At 39.0% G+C, this 16,774-nt stretch overlaps 1 protein-coding gene across 1 annotated transcript in view; it reads right to left on the minus strand.

The window, feature by feature from the left end:
* The window catches only part of LOC112055857 (mucin-2-like), a 76,192-nt gene extending 61,073 nt beyond the window's left edge, over window positions 1-15,119 (minus strand). The window contains exons 1-2 of the mRNA XM_052886687.1: window positions 14,946-15,119; window positions 13,298-14,081 (exon numbers count right to left, since the gene is read on the minus strand). Of these exons, the coding sequence (XP_052742647.1) occupies window positions 13,298-14,081; window positions 14,946-15,119 (958 nt within the window). The remainder of the gene's footprint in view (window positions 1-13,297; window positions 14,082-14,945) is intronic.
* Window positions 15,120-16,774: the final 1,655 nt, after the last annotated feature.

Below are 16,774 nucleotides of genomic sequence, written 5' to 3' on the forward strand. Positions count from 1 at the left end.
GAGATGCCCTAATATGCTTTAAAAGTTTATATTTCGGCTAATCCAGGACTGCCCACAGATTAATCAATAATAGGCAGATGGAGCGTACGGAACACGATGGTGTCGTAGTCCCTCCAAATACAAAATTCAAAAACGAATACATTCTCGAATCAGTACGACAAGAAGCGTCGCATCAGTAACTTCAATATTATTCAAGAAAAATGGCGTCTTATGTTTTTAAATATTTTAAAAACTGTTTACAAAAACTAAAGACATAAGATAAGGTATTTTTTATAGGTAATTATTAGTATATATTAATTTATTTACGTAATTGTTGTTAGTTTTAAATGTTGAAATACAAATTATGAAAAAAGTTAGTATAAGCGGATTTCAAGGAGATGCGTGACGTTTTTTTTATGGATTTGAGCGGCTTCACCACGCTGCTTGTGAATACTGACTCTGTATTATATTAACTCTATGGGACTGCCTAAACCATGACATTATAAATGTTATAAACCTATTTCTAGATCATTCTATTGTTGAAAGCCAAAAAATATATAAGATACCACAAATACTCGTAATGGGTAAATATAAAATTTACACCATCTACAATCTACAAAATGTTCTAAAATGTTAAATCATAGAACGCAAGACTTTCGATACGGCCTTCCGAACCGGTAGAATCTTTACAAATAGTCAACTGACGTATCAAAAGTGCTTGTAAAGTGAGCCTACTTGAAATAAATGAATTTTGATAATTGACAATAGTATTACTATTGATTTTCTTATCATGTTAATAAGAAACAAAAATATCATCCATCTAATCTTTGAATCTACCTACTGGGTATTTACAAAAGTTTTGCACAGAAATAGGTACGTCATCATCATTATTCACAACCCATTTTTACCCGACTACGACGAAGCCAAAAGGAAGGAATTTTGGCAGAAGTATGTATGATTGTATGTTCCAACTACTGAATCGATTTTACTGAATGAGGTGTCAAAAGATTAGTAATAATAGCAGTAAACGTAAAATAAAGTAATAAACCGCCGCAAGAACCAGCTCATGACTAAGAGCCCCGTATGGGTTCGAAGCTAGTCTGGCGTACTCCGACCTAATATCACGTGAGTTTGAGACGTGTTTCATAATCAATTAAGATAGTTCTTAGACATGTTTGATGAAGTTAGTTGAGCCGTTTAAAAGTTGTAGGGGGTGAAAGTTGGGAAGAAATAACCAAATTTATCTGCAAATATACTCGAGTGGGGTCTCAAATAACAGCGCATTGAAAGAGAATGTTGATGTCATGATCGAGAGTGTAGTTAAAAATTTAATGACATTCAGAGGTTTTTCAAAAATTTCATTTTCATGTTATATTTGCACAAAAAAATAGGAAGCCACTCCATTCGACGCAGTTTTAAAAACCATTTTCACATAAGCAACTTTATTGAGGCAATCTTGACTTTTAACACTCGTGAAGGGACTCGGTCAAGTCATAACCTACATTTAACGGTCGCCCCTCGGCCTATTCCCAGTAAATTATAGAGGAATAAAATATCGGTGACAAGAAAGAAAAGTTACAGCCACTAAAGGGGCCGAGGGACAGACGACGGACACACAAGATTTTATTACACGAAACACAAAAGACAGGACCCTCCCACGTTATTCTTTGGGGACTAGAGACAAACAAAAAATTGCAGTCGAGAGAAAAATATGTCACCACCAGAGATACATTTCTCTTCTTACTTTGTTTAGCGAAATGATTTATACACCCAGTTTCTGAACGGCTGATCAAGCTAACGGATAATTAAGAATACTTTGGCATTAGTTGAGTTTTTGTGACAGAACTCGTCCAGTACACCCTTGCTTGCCTTGTATACACATTTCTGCGTTCCGGTTTGAAGGGTTTCATCATCATCATATTTTCATTCATCATGTTACGTTTCGCTAGCTATGAGATTATATAATGATGAATTTTCTCATTTAGACCTAAGTTTTATAATACTCCTGTACTCACTATTTCCGATGTTCAATGCTCAAAACTCTGTATAATATTTTTAATTACTTTTTCGGCAATGTATTGTCTATTGTGATTGTATTTTCTTACTAGTTTATTGTTGTTTTGTAATGACTGTTTTTGCCAAAATAAAATGAAATAAAATAAAAAAATCATCATATCAGCCGATGGACGTCCACTGCAGGACATAGGCCTTTTGTAGGGACTTCTAAACATTACGATCTTGAGCCGCCTGCATCCAGCGAATACCTGCGACTCGCTTGTCGTCAGTCACCCTGGTGGGGGATCGACCAACACTGCACTTTCTAGTGCGGGGTCGCCATTCCAGTACCTTGGGACCCCAACGTCCATCTGCTGGTCGAAATATGTGCCCCATCCACTTCAGCTTCGCGACGCGTTGAGCTATGTTGAAGGGTTTGCTTACCGGTAATAACAAGCACATGAGGTTTAACACCTAGGCATACATTAGTATACACAATGTAGGACGTATAATTTAATTACCCTGTGGCACTGACATGTGACCAACAATCTAGTGAAGAGATATAGATTAAAATCGACCAATAGCGGTGCAGCTCTTTCATTGCGTTCGTACGAGAGATATGGGACTGGGGCAAATCCTACGCCATTGGACGAATTTTTGTCTTTATTTCTCTTCGTCGTCATCAACCCATATTCGGCTCACTGCTGAGCTCGAGTCTCCTCTCAGAATGAGAGGGGTTAGGCCAATAGTCCACCACGCTGGCCCAATGCGGATTGGCAGACTTCACACACGCAGAGAATTAAGACAATTCTCTGGTATGCAGGTTTCCTCATGATGTTTTCCTTCACCGATTGAGACACGTGATATATAATTTCTTAAAATGCACACAACTGAAAAGTTGGAGGTGCGTGCCCCGGTCCGGATTCGAACCCACACCCTCCGGAATCGGAGGCAGAGGTCATATCCACTGGGCTATCACAGCTCTCTATTTCTCTTCAATGGTCGCATATTAGCATAATATGTGTAGTTCTGCAAGAGCTCTTTTTAATCACAATTTTTACAAGCGCCGTCGACACATGCCCAAACAAATGTAACAAAAAAACTAACAGTTTTATAACAAAAATGGAACTAGTTTTTGTAATGTATTGTAGGTAGTTCAATAATAAATGTATGCAAGCAACTCAATAAAGTCAGTCTGAGTTCAACCGCCATTGTGTTTTACTTAACAATTACAGTTTTCTGTCAAATGGATCTGGTCAAGTTACGCAATTACCTCTCGATTGGTAAATATTTATATTCGATGGTGTAAGTTATCATAGTATCATATACTGGAGGATGCCTAAAGCTCGCCATTGAGGGTCAATTATTCTCACGTTTCTGAATAGCAAACGTCAGTACCCACGCGGCATACTATTCAAGTCATGTACGCAGTGACTAACACATGATCAATTATAGTCGTGGGTGCTACAGAAACCTAAGAATAATTGACCGTTTGTGGCCAGCATAAGTACGAGTAGATATATTGTAATGTATGTAAAATATTCAATAGTTTCTTTTTCTTTCTCTATATTACATTTTATTTTTTTAAATTAAATGATAGATTTACTGCCTTCCATTATTAATAATTACGTTATTAAATAGAAAATTAATTATAGCGACGGTAAGCGAAAATTTCGTGGAAAGATCGAAAGTGTTAATTAATGACAAATGTGAACAAATTAATAACACTCAACTTGATAAATTCGCTGTATTTGTTATTAAGTTTTAAAGCATAACAAAATTGGGTGACTCTCGTTAAATTATTATTAACTATGTTTCAGAATTAACTGTGTAAAATGTACATATACAATTGTATTCGAAAAAAATTTTTGACGGCCTTCGTGGCGCAGTGGTCTTACAAGACGGAGGTCCTGGGTTCGATCCCCGGCTGGACCGATTAAGGTGTACTTAATTGGTCCAGGTCTGGCTGGTGGGAGGCTTTGGCCGTGGCTAGCTAGCTAGTCACCCTACCTACAAAGTTTTTCATTCCTCTAAGAAATTTTCAGTTCAAATTCTCAGCCCTGAGTTGGGAATTTGTTGGTATTGAACCCCTGTGCCTTGGATAGCACGTTAAGCCGTTGGTCACCTGATAGTGTTGGTTAATGAATCTAATAGACTACAAACCCTTGAACAAAAATTACATGTAAAATGACCCAATGTGAATAATGCTTAGAAGGCTGTTGCTATATCAGAAAATAACTCTAAATACTATAATGTTATTTCTGAGCGGTACAGGTGAGTACGCGAGTGAAAAGTAAGGTTTACGACCCTTATATTTCGACGCCTGCGCTGTGAAAATGTACGGCGTTTTCGGGTAAAGTATCTGTGTAAGTGTACTCACCACTGTACCGCTCAGAAATGACGACATAGTGTTCAGAGTTGTTTTCTGACATAGTAACAGCCTTCTAAGCGTTATTCACGTTGGATCATTTCACAGGTAATTTTTATTCAAGGGCTTGCAGTCTATAACATTATCAACCTAAGCCCGCCACCCGCATTGGAGTAGCGTGGTGGGTTTTGCTCCATATACCTCTCCTTTAAGTAGAAAGGCTTCACCCTCTAGTAGGCTCAAATAGGCTGATAATGATAACACAGTGCAGCATGTAAGGAGAAAAGAGTGAGGAAAGATTTTGAAGATAATTGTGTGTTAGACGAGTCGCGAAGCTGAAGTGGCAATGGGCGGAGTACATAGTTCGAAGAGCCGATGGGCGTTGGGGTCCCAAGGTGCTGGAATGGCGACCCCTCACCAGGTGGACTGACGACATCAAGCGAGTCGCAAGTATTCGCTTGATGCAGGCGGCTCAGTATCGTGATCTTTGGAAATCCCTACAAAAGGCCTATGTCCTGCAGTGGACGTCCGTCTGCTGATATGATGATAATGATGATGATATATCTTGGATATATGAAGACCAGAACACAAGTACTTACTCGTAGTTATCTCACGGCGCCACTTCATAAACTATCTGCCATTACCCCAACGAGAGTTTAAGTCTGTGGCGAATGAAAGGCAGAGAGCGAAACACCTACATAAAGGCGGTGGCATTATTCATGAGGCTATTTATTTGTATTGCTTACTTACCTTCTCTGTTTTAGAGTTCCGCAGTCTACATAGACAAGGAAACCCTTTATTTTAAACCTTCAGTATAACACTGGCGCCCGCGAACTATGCCTAACATTTTGCTTTTTGGATAACAATTTTTCTTATTGTTAAATACTTATATTTTATAGAGGTAAAATTTGTGATAATCTCTGAATTTACAGAACTGGTTTTAAAAATTCTTTTACCACTAGAAAGTCACATTATTTGTGAGTGTCATAGGCTAGTTTTTAGCCGCGTGTTATCATGGGAATGGGAACTATGTGGGTGAAACTGCGGCGCGTTGACTAGTCTGTTATAAAAAACAAAACAAACGTATAAGACTGCTTGCACCCTGTACAAACGCATTATAATCCACTGAGTCTGACTGCAACAACATGGGCAAAACAAAAATAATGTGTAATGCTCATGTATCGCTCCACCCAGTTATAGTTGAGAACGCTGCACTCGAAATTGTAGACGAATACATATACCTAGGACATATGATCCAGTTAGATAGGTCCAATTTCGAGAAAGAGGTGAACCGTCGAATCCAACTCGGCTGGGCTGCATTCGGGAAGCTTCGCGACATCTTTTCGTCCGAAATTCCTCAGTGCCTGAAGACAAAAGTCTTCGAACAGTGCGTGTTGCCAGTGATGACCTATGGTTCCGAGACTTGGTCGCTAACTATGGGCCTCATAAGAAGGCTTAGAGTCACACAGCGGGCGATGGAACGAGCTATGTTAGGAGTATCTCTGCGTGATCGAATCAGAAATGAGGAGATCCGCAGAAGAACCAAAGTCACCGACATAGCTCAACGAGTTGCGAAGCTGAAGTGGCAATGGGCGGGGCACATAGTTCGAAGAGCCGATGGACGTTGGGGTCCCAAAGTGCTGGAATGGCGACCCCGCACTAGTAAGCGCAGTGTTGGCCGACCCCCCACCAGGTGGACTGACGACATCAAGCGAGTCGCAGGGATTCGCTGGATGCAGGCGGCTCAGTATCGTGATGTTTGGAAGTCCCTACAAAAGGCCTATGTCCTGCAGTGGACGTCCATCGGCTGATATGATGATGATGATGATGATGAGTCTGACTGAGTTAAGATTAGTGCCATTAGTTAGACAAGCAGGCTGAATGGAATTATAATGATTAGTTATCGATTTTGTGTCCGTCTTCTTTTTCAATAACAAAGTCATTGCCTACTCGTATCTGTACCAATAATTTCTAAATTTTGTTATTTATCAAAGAGAATTACCAGTATGTCTCCAGTGACCAATTACTTAGCTTCGTGGTTCAAGAGAAAACTTCAAAGGTCTACCAAAGCCTTCACACGGACAACGATAATCGTTGTATACCATAATCTTAGGCCACGAAACTGTTAATAGGGAGTGACTACGCATAATTCTGATGGTAATCCATAGAAAACATAAATAATACGTTGATACTTGGACAAATTAAGGTCAGGATCTTTGAGACCTGCTATCCCCTAAACCACCACGGCCAAATTTCACAGTGGTCTACCATACCTCGTCGTCATCAACCCATATTCGGCTCACTGCTGAGCTCGAGTCTCCTCTCAGGATGAGAGGGGTACTACTACCATACCTAGTAACTTCTTATAATGGGACATACTTTCAGCTTTTATACAATTATGAACGTTTCACTTAATTAAAGTTTAATTGACTAATGGTATTAAAAATTTAGAAAGCGCAGTGGTGTTCGATCCCTCACCAGGTTGACTGACGACATGAAACGAGTCGCAGGGATTCGCTGGATGCAGGCGGCTCAGGATCGTGATGTTTGGAAGTCCCTACAAAAAGCCTATGTGGACGTCCATCGGCATCATGATTATGATGATGATTAAATTTGTTAAGTTTTAGACACGGACATTTTATTGAAACATATTTACAGGTAGATACAATTGCTCTCCAAAAACAGTCGCAAATGTTTTCATTTTCAGGTTTAATTTAAATAATTCGATTAGCTTTGAATTAACCTTACAGGGTTTTGAAACTCTGTGAGTAAAATAGAAGCTAGGACAATGTGTTAAAGAAGCAATGAAATATGAAGTCCAAATGAAGCAAAACGGTAAAAGAGCTGGGGTTCGATCCCAAATCGATGGACTATTGTCGTATCTAATTCTAACACAGTCTTTTAGACTATTTAGAACGGATATTATGGTTATATAGCTGACACCGCGCGGTTTCATCCGCGTGGTTCCCGTTCCCGTAAAAATAAGAAAATACTATATAGCTATATTCCTTGATAAATGGGCTATCTAACACTGAAAGAATTTTTCAAATCGGACTAGTAGTTCTTGAGATTAGCGCGTTTAAGCAAACAAACAAATTAGTAAAGTTAAAACAAGTTATTTAAGAAACATGTACGGAACACTATTTATTTAGTAAGTGACAGTTGACTTGTTTTGTTTCAGGCGACTGAGTCGGTGTAAAAAGTAAACCTCTTTATCCTGACGCTGTTATGTAAACGCGGAATACCATTTAGATTGACTCCAATTACTTAAACAGTGAGAAATATATTTAGGGGATGAAAATGCGAATATCTTTGTGTTGTTAATTCTATGTACACCATTTTCTACTTTGGTTCAACATTAGTAAAGACTAGCAGACGCCCTCGATTTAGTTCGTGTGGAAATCAATGTAAATTTTCAAGTCCTATTCACCACTTTAGGGGTTGAATATTAAACATTTTTGAATCCCATTATATTTCGTATTATAATGGGATTCGTATTATAAATCTATAATATAAAAATGAATCGCAAAATGTGTTGGTAGTTGGTTGGTAGGGTAGGAGTAGGGTAGAGGTAGGTTAGGGGTAGGGTAGGGGTAGATTAGGGGTAGGGTAGGGGTAGGGTAGGGGTAGGGTAGGGGTAGGGTAGGGGTAGGGTAGGGGTAGGGTAGAGGTAGGGTAGGGTAGGGGTAGGGTAGGGGTAGGGTAGGGTAGGGGTAGGGTAGGGGTAGGGTAGGGGTGGGGTAGGGGTAGAGTAGGAGTAGGGTAGGGATAGTTGAAAGTTTATATCGAGTTTCACGCGGACGAAGTCGCGGGAATCCGCTAGTACACATATATAAATTAAGGACTTTCTAGACAAACTTTCAACCTTATTTCACCTCCTTCTTATTTTATTATCGCAATAAAATTCAGTAGTTTCAGCGTGATGCCCGAATAACAAAAAAAAAACACGGACAGACAGACGGAAAAAGTTCAGTATATTGATTATATAAGTAATCCCCTCCAACAAAAATTTTCAAAATATCTTCAAAGGAAAGAGAGAAAAAAAAAACAATAATTAAAATACATTGCATCTAGCATGATGTGATTATAAAATGGTCTATGTCACTAACATATAACGTGGCTTTCTAGTGGTAAAAGAATTTTCGAAATGGGTTCAGTAGATCGAGGACATATGTTTTCTGTGATAGAGGTTTTTGCTTTATCCATGAGGTTTTATGCCCATAAATGACCACGCTGGGCATGCGGGTTGGTCATTCGCAGTCCTAGACTTTTCGCACCGGTGTCGCTGCTGCCCGACACCGGTCTGTGATACTTGTAAGTCTAGTCGAAATTGAAAATGGTTATACCGCCATTTATCGGTCTCGATGGCGACCCCGCACCGGAAAGCGCAGTGTTGGTCGACCCCCCACTAGGTGGACAGAGGACATCAAGCGGATTGCAGGAAACCGCTGGATGCTGGCGGCTAGAGATCGTTATGCTTGGAGGTCCATGCAAGAGGCCTATGTCCAGCAGTGGACGTCCATCGGCTGAAAATGATGATGATGATGATGATGATAGAGGTTATCACCTACAACACCACAAACTTCACCTCTTTATAAAATTAGTATAGTTTTTGATTTTCCAACAATTCAGAACTACCCGAAAGTAGGTAGGTATTAGAAATCTTTAAGGTATTCAATTTTGTGAAATCGGATGTTCGCTCTGTAGCGAACCAATCGTAAAAGCGCTTTCATTCCTAGATCTGAAGATTAAGGTCGGAAATATACCTACTAGTTTCTGCCCGGAATACCATTCGCGTGAACCTTCTGTTTTTACCCTGACGTAATGATTCTCTGTCATAATATAATATATTTTTTGCGAAATATTAACCGACTAGCAGCGCATGCAACGGAAGCTTTTATAGTCAGGGATCCGTTGGACATTTTGTACAGCTGATTTTTTTTATTATTTACAATTTAGCCCTTGATAACAATCTCACCTGATAGTAAGTGATGATGTAATCTAAGATTGGAGCGGGCTAACTTGTTGGAAGAAGGATGAAAATCCACAACGCTTTCGGTTTCTTTACGACATCGTACCGGAACGCTAAATCGCTTGGCGGTACGTCTTTGTCGGTAGGGTGGTAACTAGCCACGGCCGAAGCCTCCCACCAGCCAGACCTGGACCAATTAAGAAAACCTCAATCGGTCCAGCCGAGGATTGTACCCAGGACCTTAGTCTTGTAAATCCATCACACATACCACTGCGCCACGGAGGCCGTCAAAATCTTAAATCTTTCTGTTGCTTAATTAATAGTTTACAAATTACCTATAACTTAACAACCACAATGTCCTACAAATTGCTTTGTACATTATCTCGTTCCTACGTTCAGAAATTGTCATTTCCTGGTAACTCAGTTTTTTTTTAAAGAATATTTGCCATATCTCTTGTTTATAATATGACCAATATTCCCATTTCCCTCCAACTAGTCGGGAAAGACTGTGCTAGGAGTGGGTACGACAATAGATTAACGGGGCGGGGATCGAACCACCACCCTTCGGTGATGAGTCCGACCGCTCTTACCGTTGAGCTATAATGTATGTAATGTAATGTAATATATGAGTTAGTTACCAGAATCAAGAATTTTCGTAAATAAAAAAGTTGATAGGCTCATCGAGATGAGAGCAACTCGCGGAAAATTAACTTGATAGTAATGAGTTGTAAAAAATGACCTAAGGATCCCGGATCAATATCAATAGCAATTCCATTTTCCCATTTTTGATACATCGATGCTTCGCTGCTATTGGTCGCAGCGTGATGTTATATAGCTTTAGACATATATATAACATGACTTTCTATTGGTAAAAGAATTTTGAAAATCGATTCAGTCGATCCAGAGATTACCCCCTACAACTTCACAAACACAAAAACCTTTTTTTAAATATTATATTTATATTCAATGAGCATTTTTAAACGGATAAAATCATCACCATCACATCACTGTCAACCCATATTCGGCTCACTGCTGAGCTCGAGTCTCCTCTCAGAATTAGAGGGGTTAGACCATTAGTCCACCACGCTGGCCCAATGTGGATTGGCAGACTTCACACACGCAGAGAATTAAGAAAATTCTCCGGTGTTCAGGTTTCCTCACGATGTTTTTCCTTCAGCGTTTGAGACACGTGATATTTAATTTCTTAAAATGCACACAACTGAAATGTTGGTGGTGCATGCCCCGGACCGGATTCGAATCCACGCCCTCCGGAATCGGAGCCAGAGGTCATATCCACTGGGCTATCACGGCTCTTAATGTTGGTCAGATCATAGTTTAGGTAAGAAGAGGAAGCAACTGATATGGACTTGAAAAAATATTCAAGTGGCCAAATGAAAGCTCTTCTGATTGCGAGTGTCTCAATTAGCCCTTTGGTTATTACATCAAATACTATCGAAGAAGCCACTGTCATTCATTTTATATTCAATTATGCGGCATGGGTACTATAGCGCACTATATTTAGCCGCAAGAAGATCTTATAAATGAGTATCTGTTTATTCTTTTACTAGCTGATGCCGCGCGATTTCTTCCGCCCGATTCTCAAGTTCTCGTAGAAATACGGGGATAATATATAGCCTATAGCCTTTCCCAATAAATGGGCTATCTAACACTGAAGAAATTTTTCAAATCGAACCAGTAGTTCCTGAGATTAGCGCGTTCAAAGAAACAAACAAACCCTTCAGCTTTATAATATTAGTAAAGATAAAGTTTTTTAATGTCTTCTGTAGGACAATTTTGCTATTGCTGCATTTTAAAATAAAATAAAAATCTTTTATTTCGACTTACAAGGGGGGTCATAGTAGTGTTAGTTAACAATATACATAATTTAGGTGTTACTACAATACTTAAGCCTACTTATATCTACTCAAAATCTGTGACAGGAACGACTTGTCAGTGATTCAAACACTGACAGTCGAGCCTGTCAGCAAACGCCCCCAGGACGCTGCTGGAGCTGGTTTGCATGTCTCCTATGTTTTTTGTTTTTTTTTTATACTCAGTGACAAGTTAACCCTTGACTGCTTAATCACCTGATGTTAAGTATCCAGGCAGTCTAAGGTAAAAGAGTGACTTAAGGGACTATTTAAAAGAGGTACAAAACTTTTCTACCCATATCTCTGACGGTTTCTACTATCATACATACCAGAGAGCTTTCTGCGTGTCTGCGTGCGTGAATTCTAATAGCTCCGCATTGGGCACGCGTGGTGGACTATTGGCCTAACCCCTCACATTCTGAGAGGAGACCCGAGCTCAGCAGTGAGCCGAATATGGGTTGATGATAAAAGTTCTACTACCTCAGTAACTTTTTCTAAGACTAACATCGTGGTTTTTTTTAAATGCTTAACTTTGTTTTTTATTCAAATAAATGATCATTAACTTAAATAAGTGGGTGCGTTAAGGTAAAGTAACTGACGCAGATAAAAACCGTAGTGCGTTGTGGTACTTTGAGCTTCTTCAAGTTCTCAGTTCAGAAATGAGTAATTTGAATATGAATGGTCGTGATTTAACCGCGCGCCTTATTCAGTTTGCCCAAGATGTGCGCTGTTTGACATTCAGAAACCTTTGCTATTTGAAACTGTTCTTAGGTGCGCTTGATATTCAAATACGGAGTATGAAACGTGGTAATACGCGTACATGCTTAGATTTCCTAATTATATAGAGAATTTGCATTTTACGTAGAGCAGAGTGAATATGTTATCAACCCATATTCAGCTCACTGCTGAGCTCGAGTCTCCTCTCAGAATGACAGGGGTTAGGTCAAGAGTCCACCACGCTGGCCCTAGACTTCACACTCGCAGAGAATTAAGAAAATTCTCTGTTAAGCAGGTTTACTTACGATGTTTTTTTACTTCACCGTTTGAGACACGTGATATTTAATTTCTTAAAATGCACACAGCTGAAAAGTATTTGATGCATGGCCCGCACCGAATTCGAACACACACCCTCCGGAATCGGAGGCAGAAGTTATATCCACTGGGCTATCACGGCTCTCTTTGGAGGGAATATGTAGTGGATGATTATACTCGTAATACTCTCATAGTGTACAGGCGATCTCAATATTCAAAGGTTAAAAGTTCCGACATTGAACCCGACAAAAGATTTTGAGATTATTAAACTGAATGACTATCCTTCACCAAAAGGGACCTATGAATCTCAAAATTACGAAACTGAGAGATTCACACGGCATTGTAATTAATTTCCAACGAACTCGAGATTTATATTTTAGGGTTTACCCTCGGGATAATGAAACTATAAATTCGCACGTCTTGTTCCCTTAGATACTTGTAGTTTTAATCTTTGACTTAATATCTTAAGACCATTAATTATGTGCGGTTATATAACTTTGACACAATTTTTTAGGGTTCCGAACGTACGTAGTACAAAAACGGAACCCTTATAACATAGCTCGCGCACATTTTAATGTATGCCTGTTTTTTCAGAATGTACCAAATCAATCCAGTTGAAATTTGGTACACACATCAATTGGTGTCACCCAAATAAATCATGGGGGGTAAGATGGAAAGTTGATAAAAAAAACTTTTGAAAAGTTGAAAAAAAAAAACAATAATCTTTGATAAGATTCTATGGTAACAGACAGATAGACAGCATTACATTCGCATTTATAATATTAGTATCCCATACTACATGATAAAAATCTTGACATTTCATTCATCATGGATTTTGCATTTCTTTAGGTGATCTATGAATAAAAAACATGGCCACAATTGCATTTTAATGATAAATTATACGAGTATACAAATATTATATTTTTGTTAAAATGGATTACAGACTTAAAATGTATTATCTAAAGAATTTTTTTATTTTAATAAGCAAAATAGATACAAAGAGTTTCGGCCTTGCGGTAGTAGTGCTAGTTGAAACGGTTGTTGATGATTTTACTGTTGTGCTTGGTTTTTCAGTTGTACTTGGTTTCTGAGTTGTAGAAATTATAGTTGGTCCTGCAGTTGATATAGTTGTGGGAACTATAGTTGGTATGTCAGTTGGATCGTCTGTAGGAGTTGGTCCCGCAGTAGGACTAGGTGCGGGTGCTATAGTTGGTTTGTCAGTTGGACCGTCTGTAGGAGTTGGTCCCGCTGTAGGACTAGGTGTGGATGCTATAGTTGGTTTGTCAGTTGGACCGTCTGTAGGAGTTGGTCCCGCAGTAGGACTAGGCCTGGGTGCTATAGTTGGTATGTCAGTTGGATCGTCTGTAGGAGTTGATCCCGCAGTAGGACTAGGTGTGGGTGCTATAGTTGGTTTGTCAGTTGGACCGTCTGTAGGAGTTGGTCCCGCAGTAGGACTAGGTGCGGGTGCTATAGTTGGTATGTCAGTTGGATCGTCTGTAGGAGTTGATCCCGCAGTAGGACTAGGTGTGGGTGCTATAGTTGGTTTGTCAGTTGGACCGTCTGTAGGAGTTGGTCCTGCAGTAGGACTTGGTCTGGGTGCTATGGTTGGTGTGTTAGTTGGATCAGCTGTAGGAGTTGGTCCCGCAGTAGGACCAGTTGTGGGTATAATAGTTGGTAATTCAGGTGAATCAGTTGTGAATATTTCATGCGTACTGGCTGTTGGTTCTATTTCAGGTTCATTTGTAGTTGATATATCGTCGTTCGGATATATTATACACGCATCTATATCATATGTTGGCGCAACGTATCGGAATGAGTCTATTAACACAATAGATTTTTCTGAAGCCATTCCAAGGAGAGTTATCTGAAATAAGAAAATTTTCAATAAATAGAAGTAGGTACTATATTTTCATACATATGGCCATGGCCTAAACTATAAATAGAGACCTCGTTCTTCCATTTGGTTATTTTATTTACTTATTCTTTTCTCATTTGCCATTCATACAAGTTCGTCAGTTTAGGATACACTTCGCCCATTTACTCTTGATACTAGACAATCTATTTGCAATGTGTCAATGTGAATATTTTCAATCATTTACTTCTTATCCCAAATAAATAACAGATAAGGGTAATAACAGATAAGGGTAAGGCTAATAGTTATAGTACGAGGTCCAGCATATTCCTTATGCCGGACCTCGTACTATAACTATTATTTTAGTCTTATCACCTTTTTTATTTTTCATTTTTATGAAAAAATGTACCACTCTAAATAAAGGCTCTTATTTTATAATTAAACTTATTAGGCCTATAGTGTAGAAAGTATGACGTCATCGTTTTCCTTGCAGATAAATTGCAGGAATTAGATTGGGTTGGCGCTTGTACACGCGTGCCTAGAAAAGCACGATAAGCCATTGATTTTGCGTGGCTTGGTCAAAGGCTCTCAAGATTAGAATGAACTAGCGGACGACCGTGACTTCGTCCGCATGGAATTTAATTCTTCACAAATCCCTCAGGAACCATGAATTTTTCCGGAATGAAAAGCTTATGTGTTAATCCAGAGTAAAATCAATTTCCATTTCAAATTTTGCCAAATCGGTTCAGTAGTTGCGGCGTTAAAACATCCATACAACTTTCGCGTTTATAATATTAGTAGGATAATTACCAAATTCAATTGGGTGGATACTATTACGTTATCTAACAAAAGAAGTACATTAATAAAACTACTTACATAGCCTTCGTTTGACCCGATACCAACAACTTGTATCCTTATCGTTTGCCAGCCTGGTTGAAAATTGACGTCATTTGGAGATAGGACGGCGTTGCCAACTGTAACATCAGTCGCCCCAGGTCGTGATTGAAACACTAAAAGTGTAATCTGGTCTGATGTAGCAGCGGGTGCCATATACACATTCAATTCCAGCAGCCCAGAACCGGTTATCAAGAACTTGAAAGACGATATACAGCTCAATGTAGTACGAGGTGTTATAAATACATTGCTGTCTCTATGGGGTGGACTTATGGGTAAGGATGAGTAATCGCCGGCATCCCAAGAGCACATCCCTTGACAGATTCCATATGTGTTGGTGAAGTTGACTTTCTCGTTGTCTTCAAAGTTATACGTAACACAATCGTCGGTGATGCACAACACATTGTAGCAAAGGAGGAGAACCAAAAATCCGTAGCGGTGCATGATTGGACCTGTCACGCACTGGATTACACTAATTTAGATGTTCTTTCACATTTGTCACCCACGTTTATAAGATATCTATGAAACGACAAAGTTAATCGGATCTAAAATTTCAATAATCAATCAATTATGTGATTACGTTGGGTTTTGTGGATTATCTATTTAAACCAAAATTAAGGATAATATTACTTTTTGTGAATTAAAATGTACTATTCACGTTATAATGTATTGTTGGAAAATATTTTATACGTAGAGAAAATTATGGTTTTGATTTGGTAGCAGAGCCTTAATAAAGCAGTGTTGATTAGTGTATACATTGCAATTTACTTCGATACTATATTTTTTACGTCTATCACATTTGGTACTTTACTCGTGTGAGTGAGTTAGAATGTTAAAACTATTTGTATTCCAGAGATAGTTATTATATTGTCTATTTAGTTTTTATGCTTGCCAACATCAAGGTTAGGATTTAGGTTACGTGTAAATATAATGGATGTAGTAAAATATCTAGTCACGTTCGGTACTAAAGTTTGGTACACTCAACGTCACTGTAAAAGAGTTTAGATTAATGTTCTATCCATGAGATCTAAGGAGATCTTTACAGTATTTTTTGCGAATCTCACATATTTTATTAAAATAAAAAAAACCGGCCAAGTGCATGACCGGCCACGTGCAATGTAGGGTTACGTAGATTAAATTAGATATGCAGAAACAAATAAAAAATGGTGCTATCACACTCACAATATTTTATTTTTGACGGCCTCCGTGGCGCAGTGGTATGCGCGGTGGATTTGCAAAACGGAGGTCCTGGGTTCGATCCTCAGCTGGGCAGATTGAGATTTTCTTAATTGCTCTAGGTCTGGCTAGTGGGAAGCTTTGGCCGTGGCTAGTTACCACCCTACCAGCAAAGACGTACCACCAAGCGATTTAGCGTTCCGGTGCGATGTCGTGTAGAAACCGAAATTAGTGTGGATTTTTATCCTCCTCCGAACAACTAGCCCGCTTCCATCTTAGACTGCATCATTACTTATCATCAGGTGAGATTGTAGTCGAGGGCTAACTTGTCAAGAATAAAAAAAAAATTTTGAAGACCCATCCAACGATACTATGGGATAGATATATAATAATAATAATAATCGTTTGTTTATCACACAACTTTTACAATTTTTCTTGAGTTCAAGATCGCTGGCGATCCTAGCTAGATTTTACGGATCTGTGGTAAGGATAACCAGCCCTCTCCCCCGGATTAGTTACAAAGATAACAAAAAGTGTAAGTGAATTTTAAACAAGTTTCAGCACTTAACAATAAAACAAAACAAAAACAATTTTGGAGTATATTAGTACGTATTAGTGTGAACGTGATCTTGTGA

Source organism: Bicyclus anynana, chromosome 17 (genome assembly GCF_947172395.1).
Source record: "Bicyclus anynana chromosome 17, ilBicAnyn1.1, whole genome shotgun sequence".
NCBI classification, from domain to species: domain Eukaryota; kingdom Metazoa; phylum Arthropoda; class Insecta; order Lepidoptera; family Nymphalidae; genus Bicyclus; species Bicyclus anynana.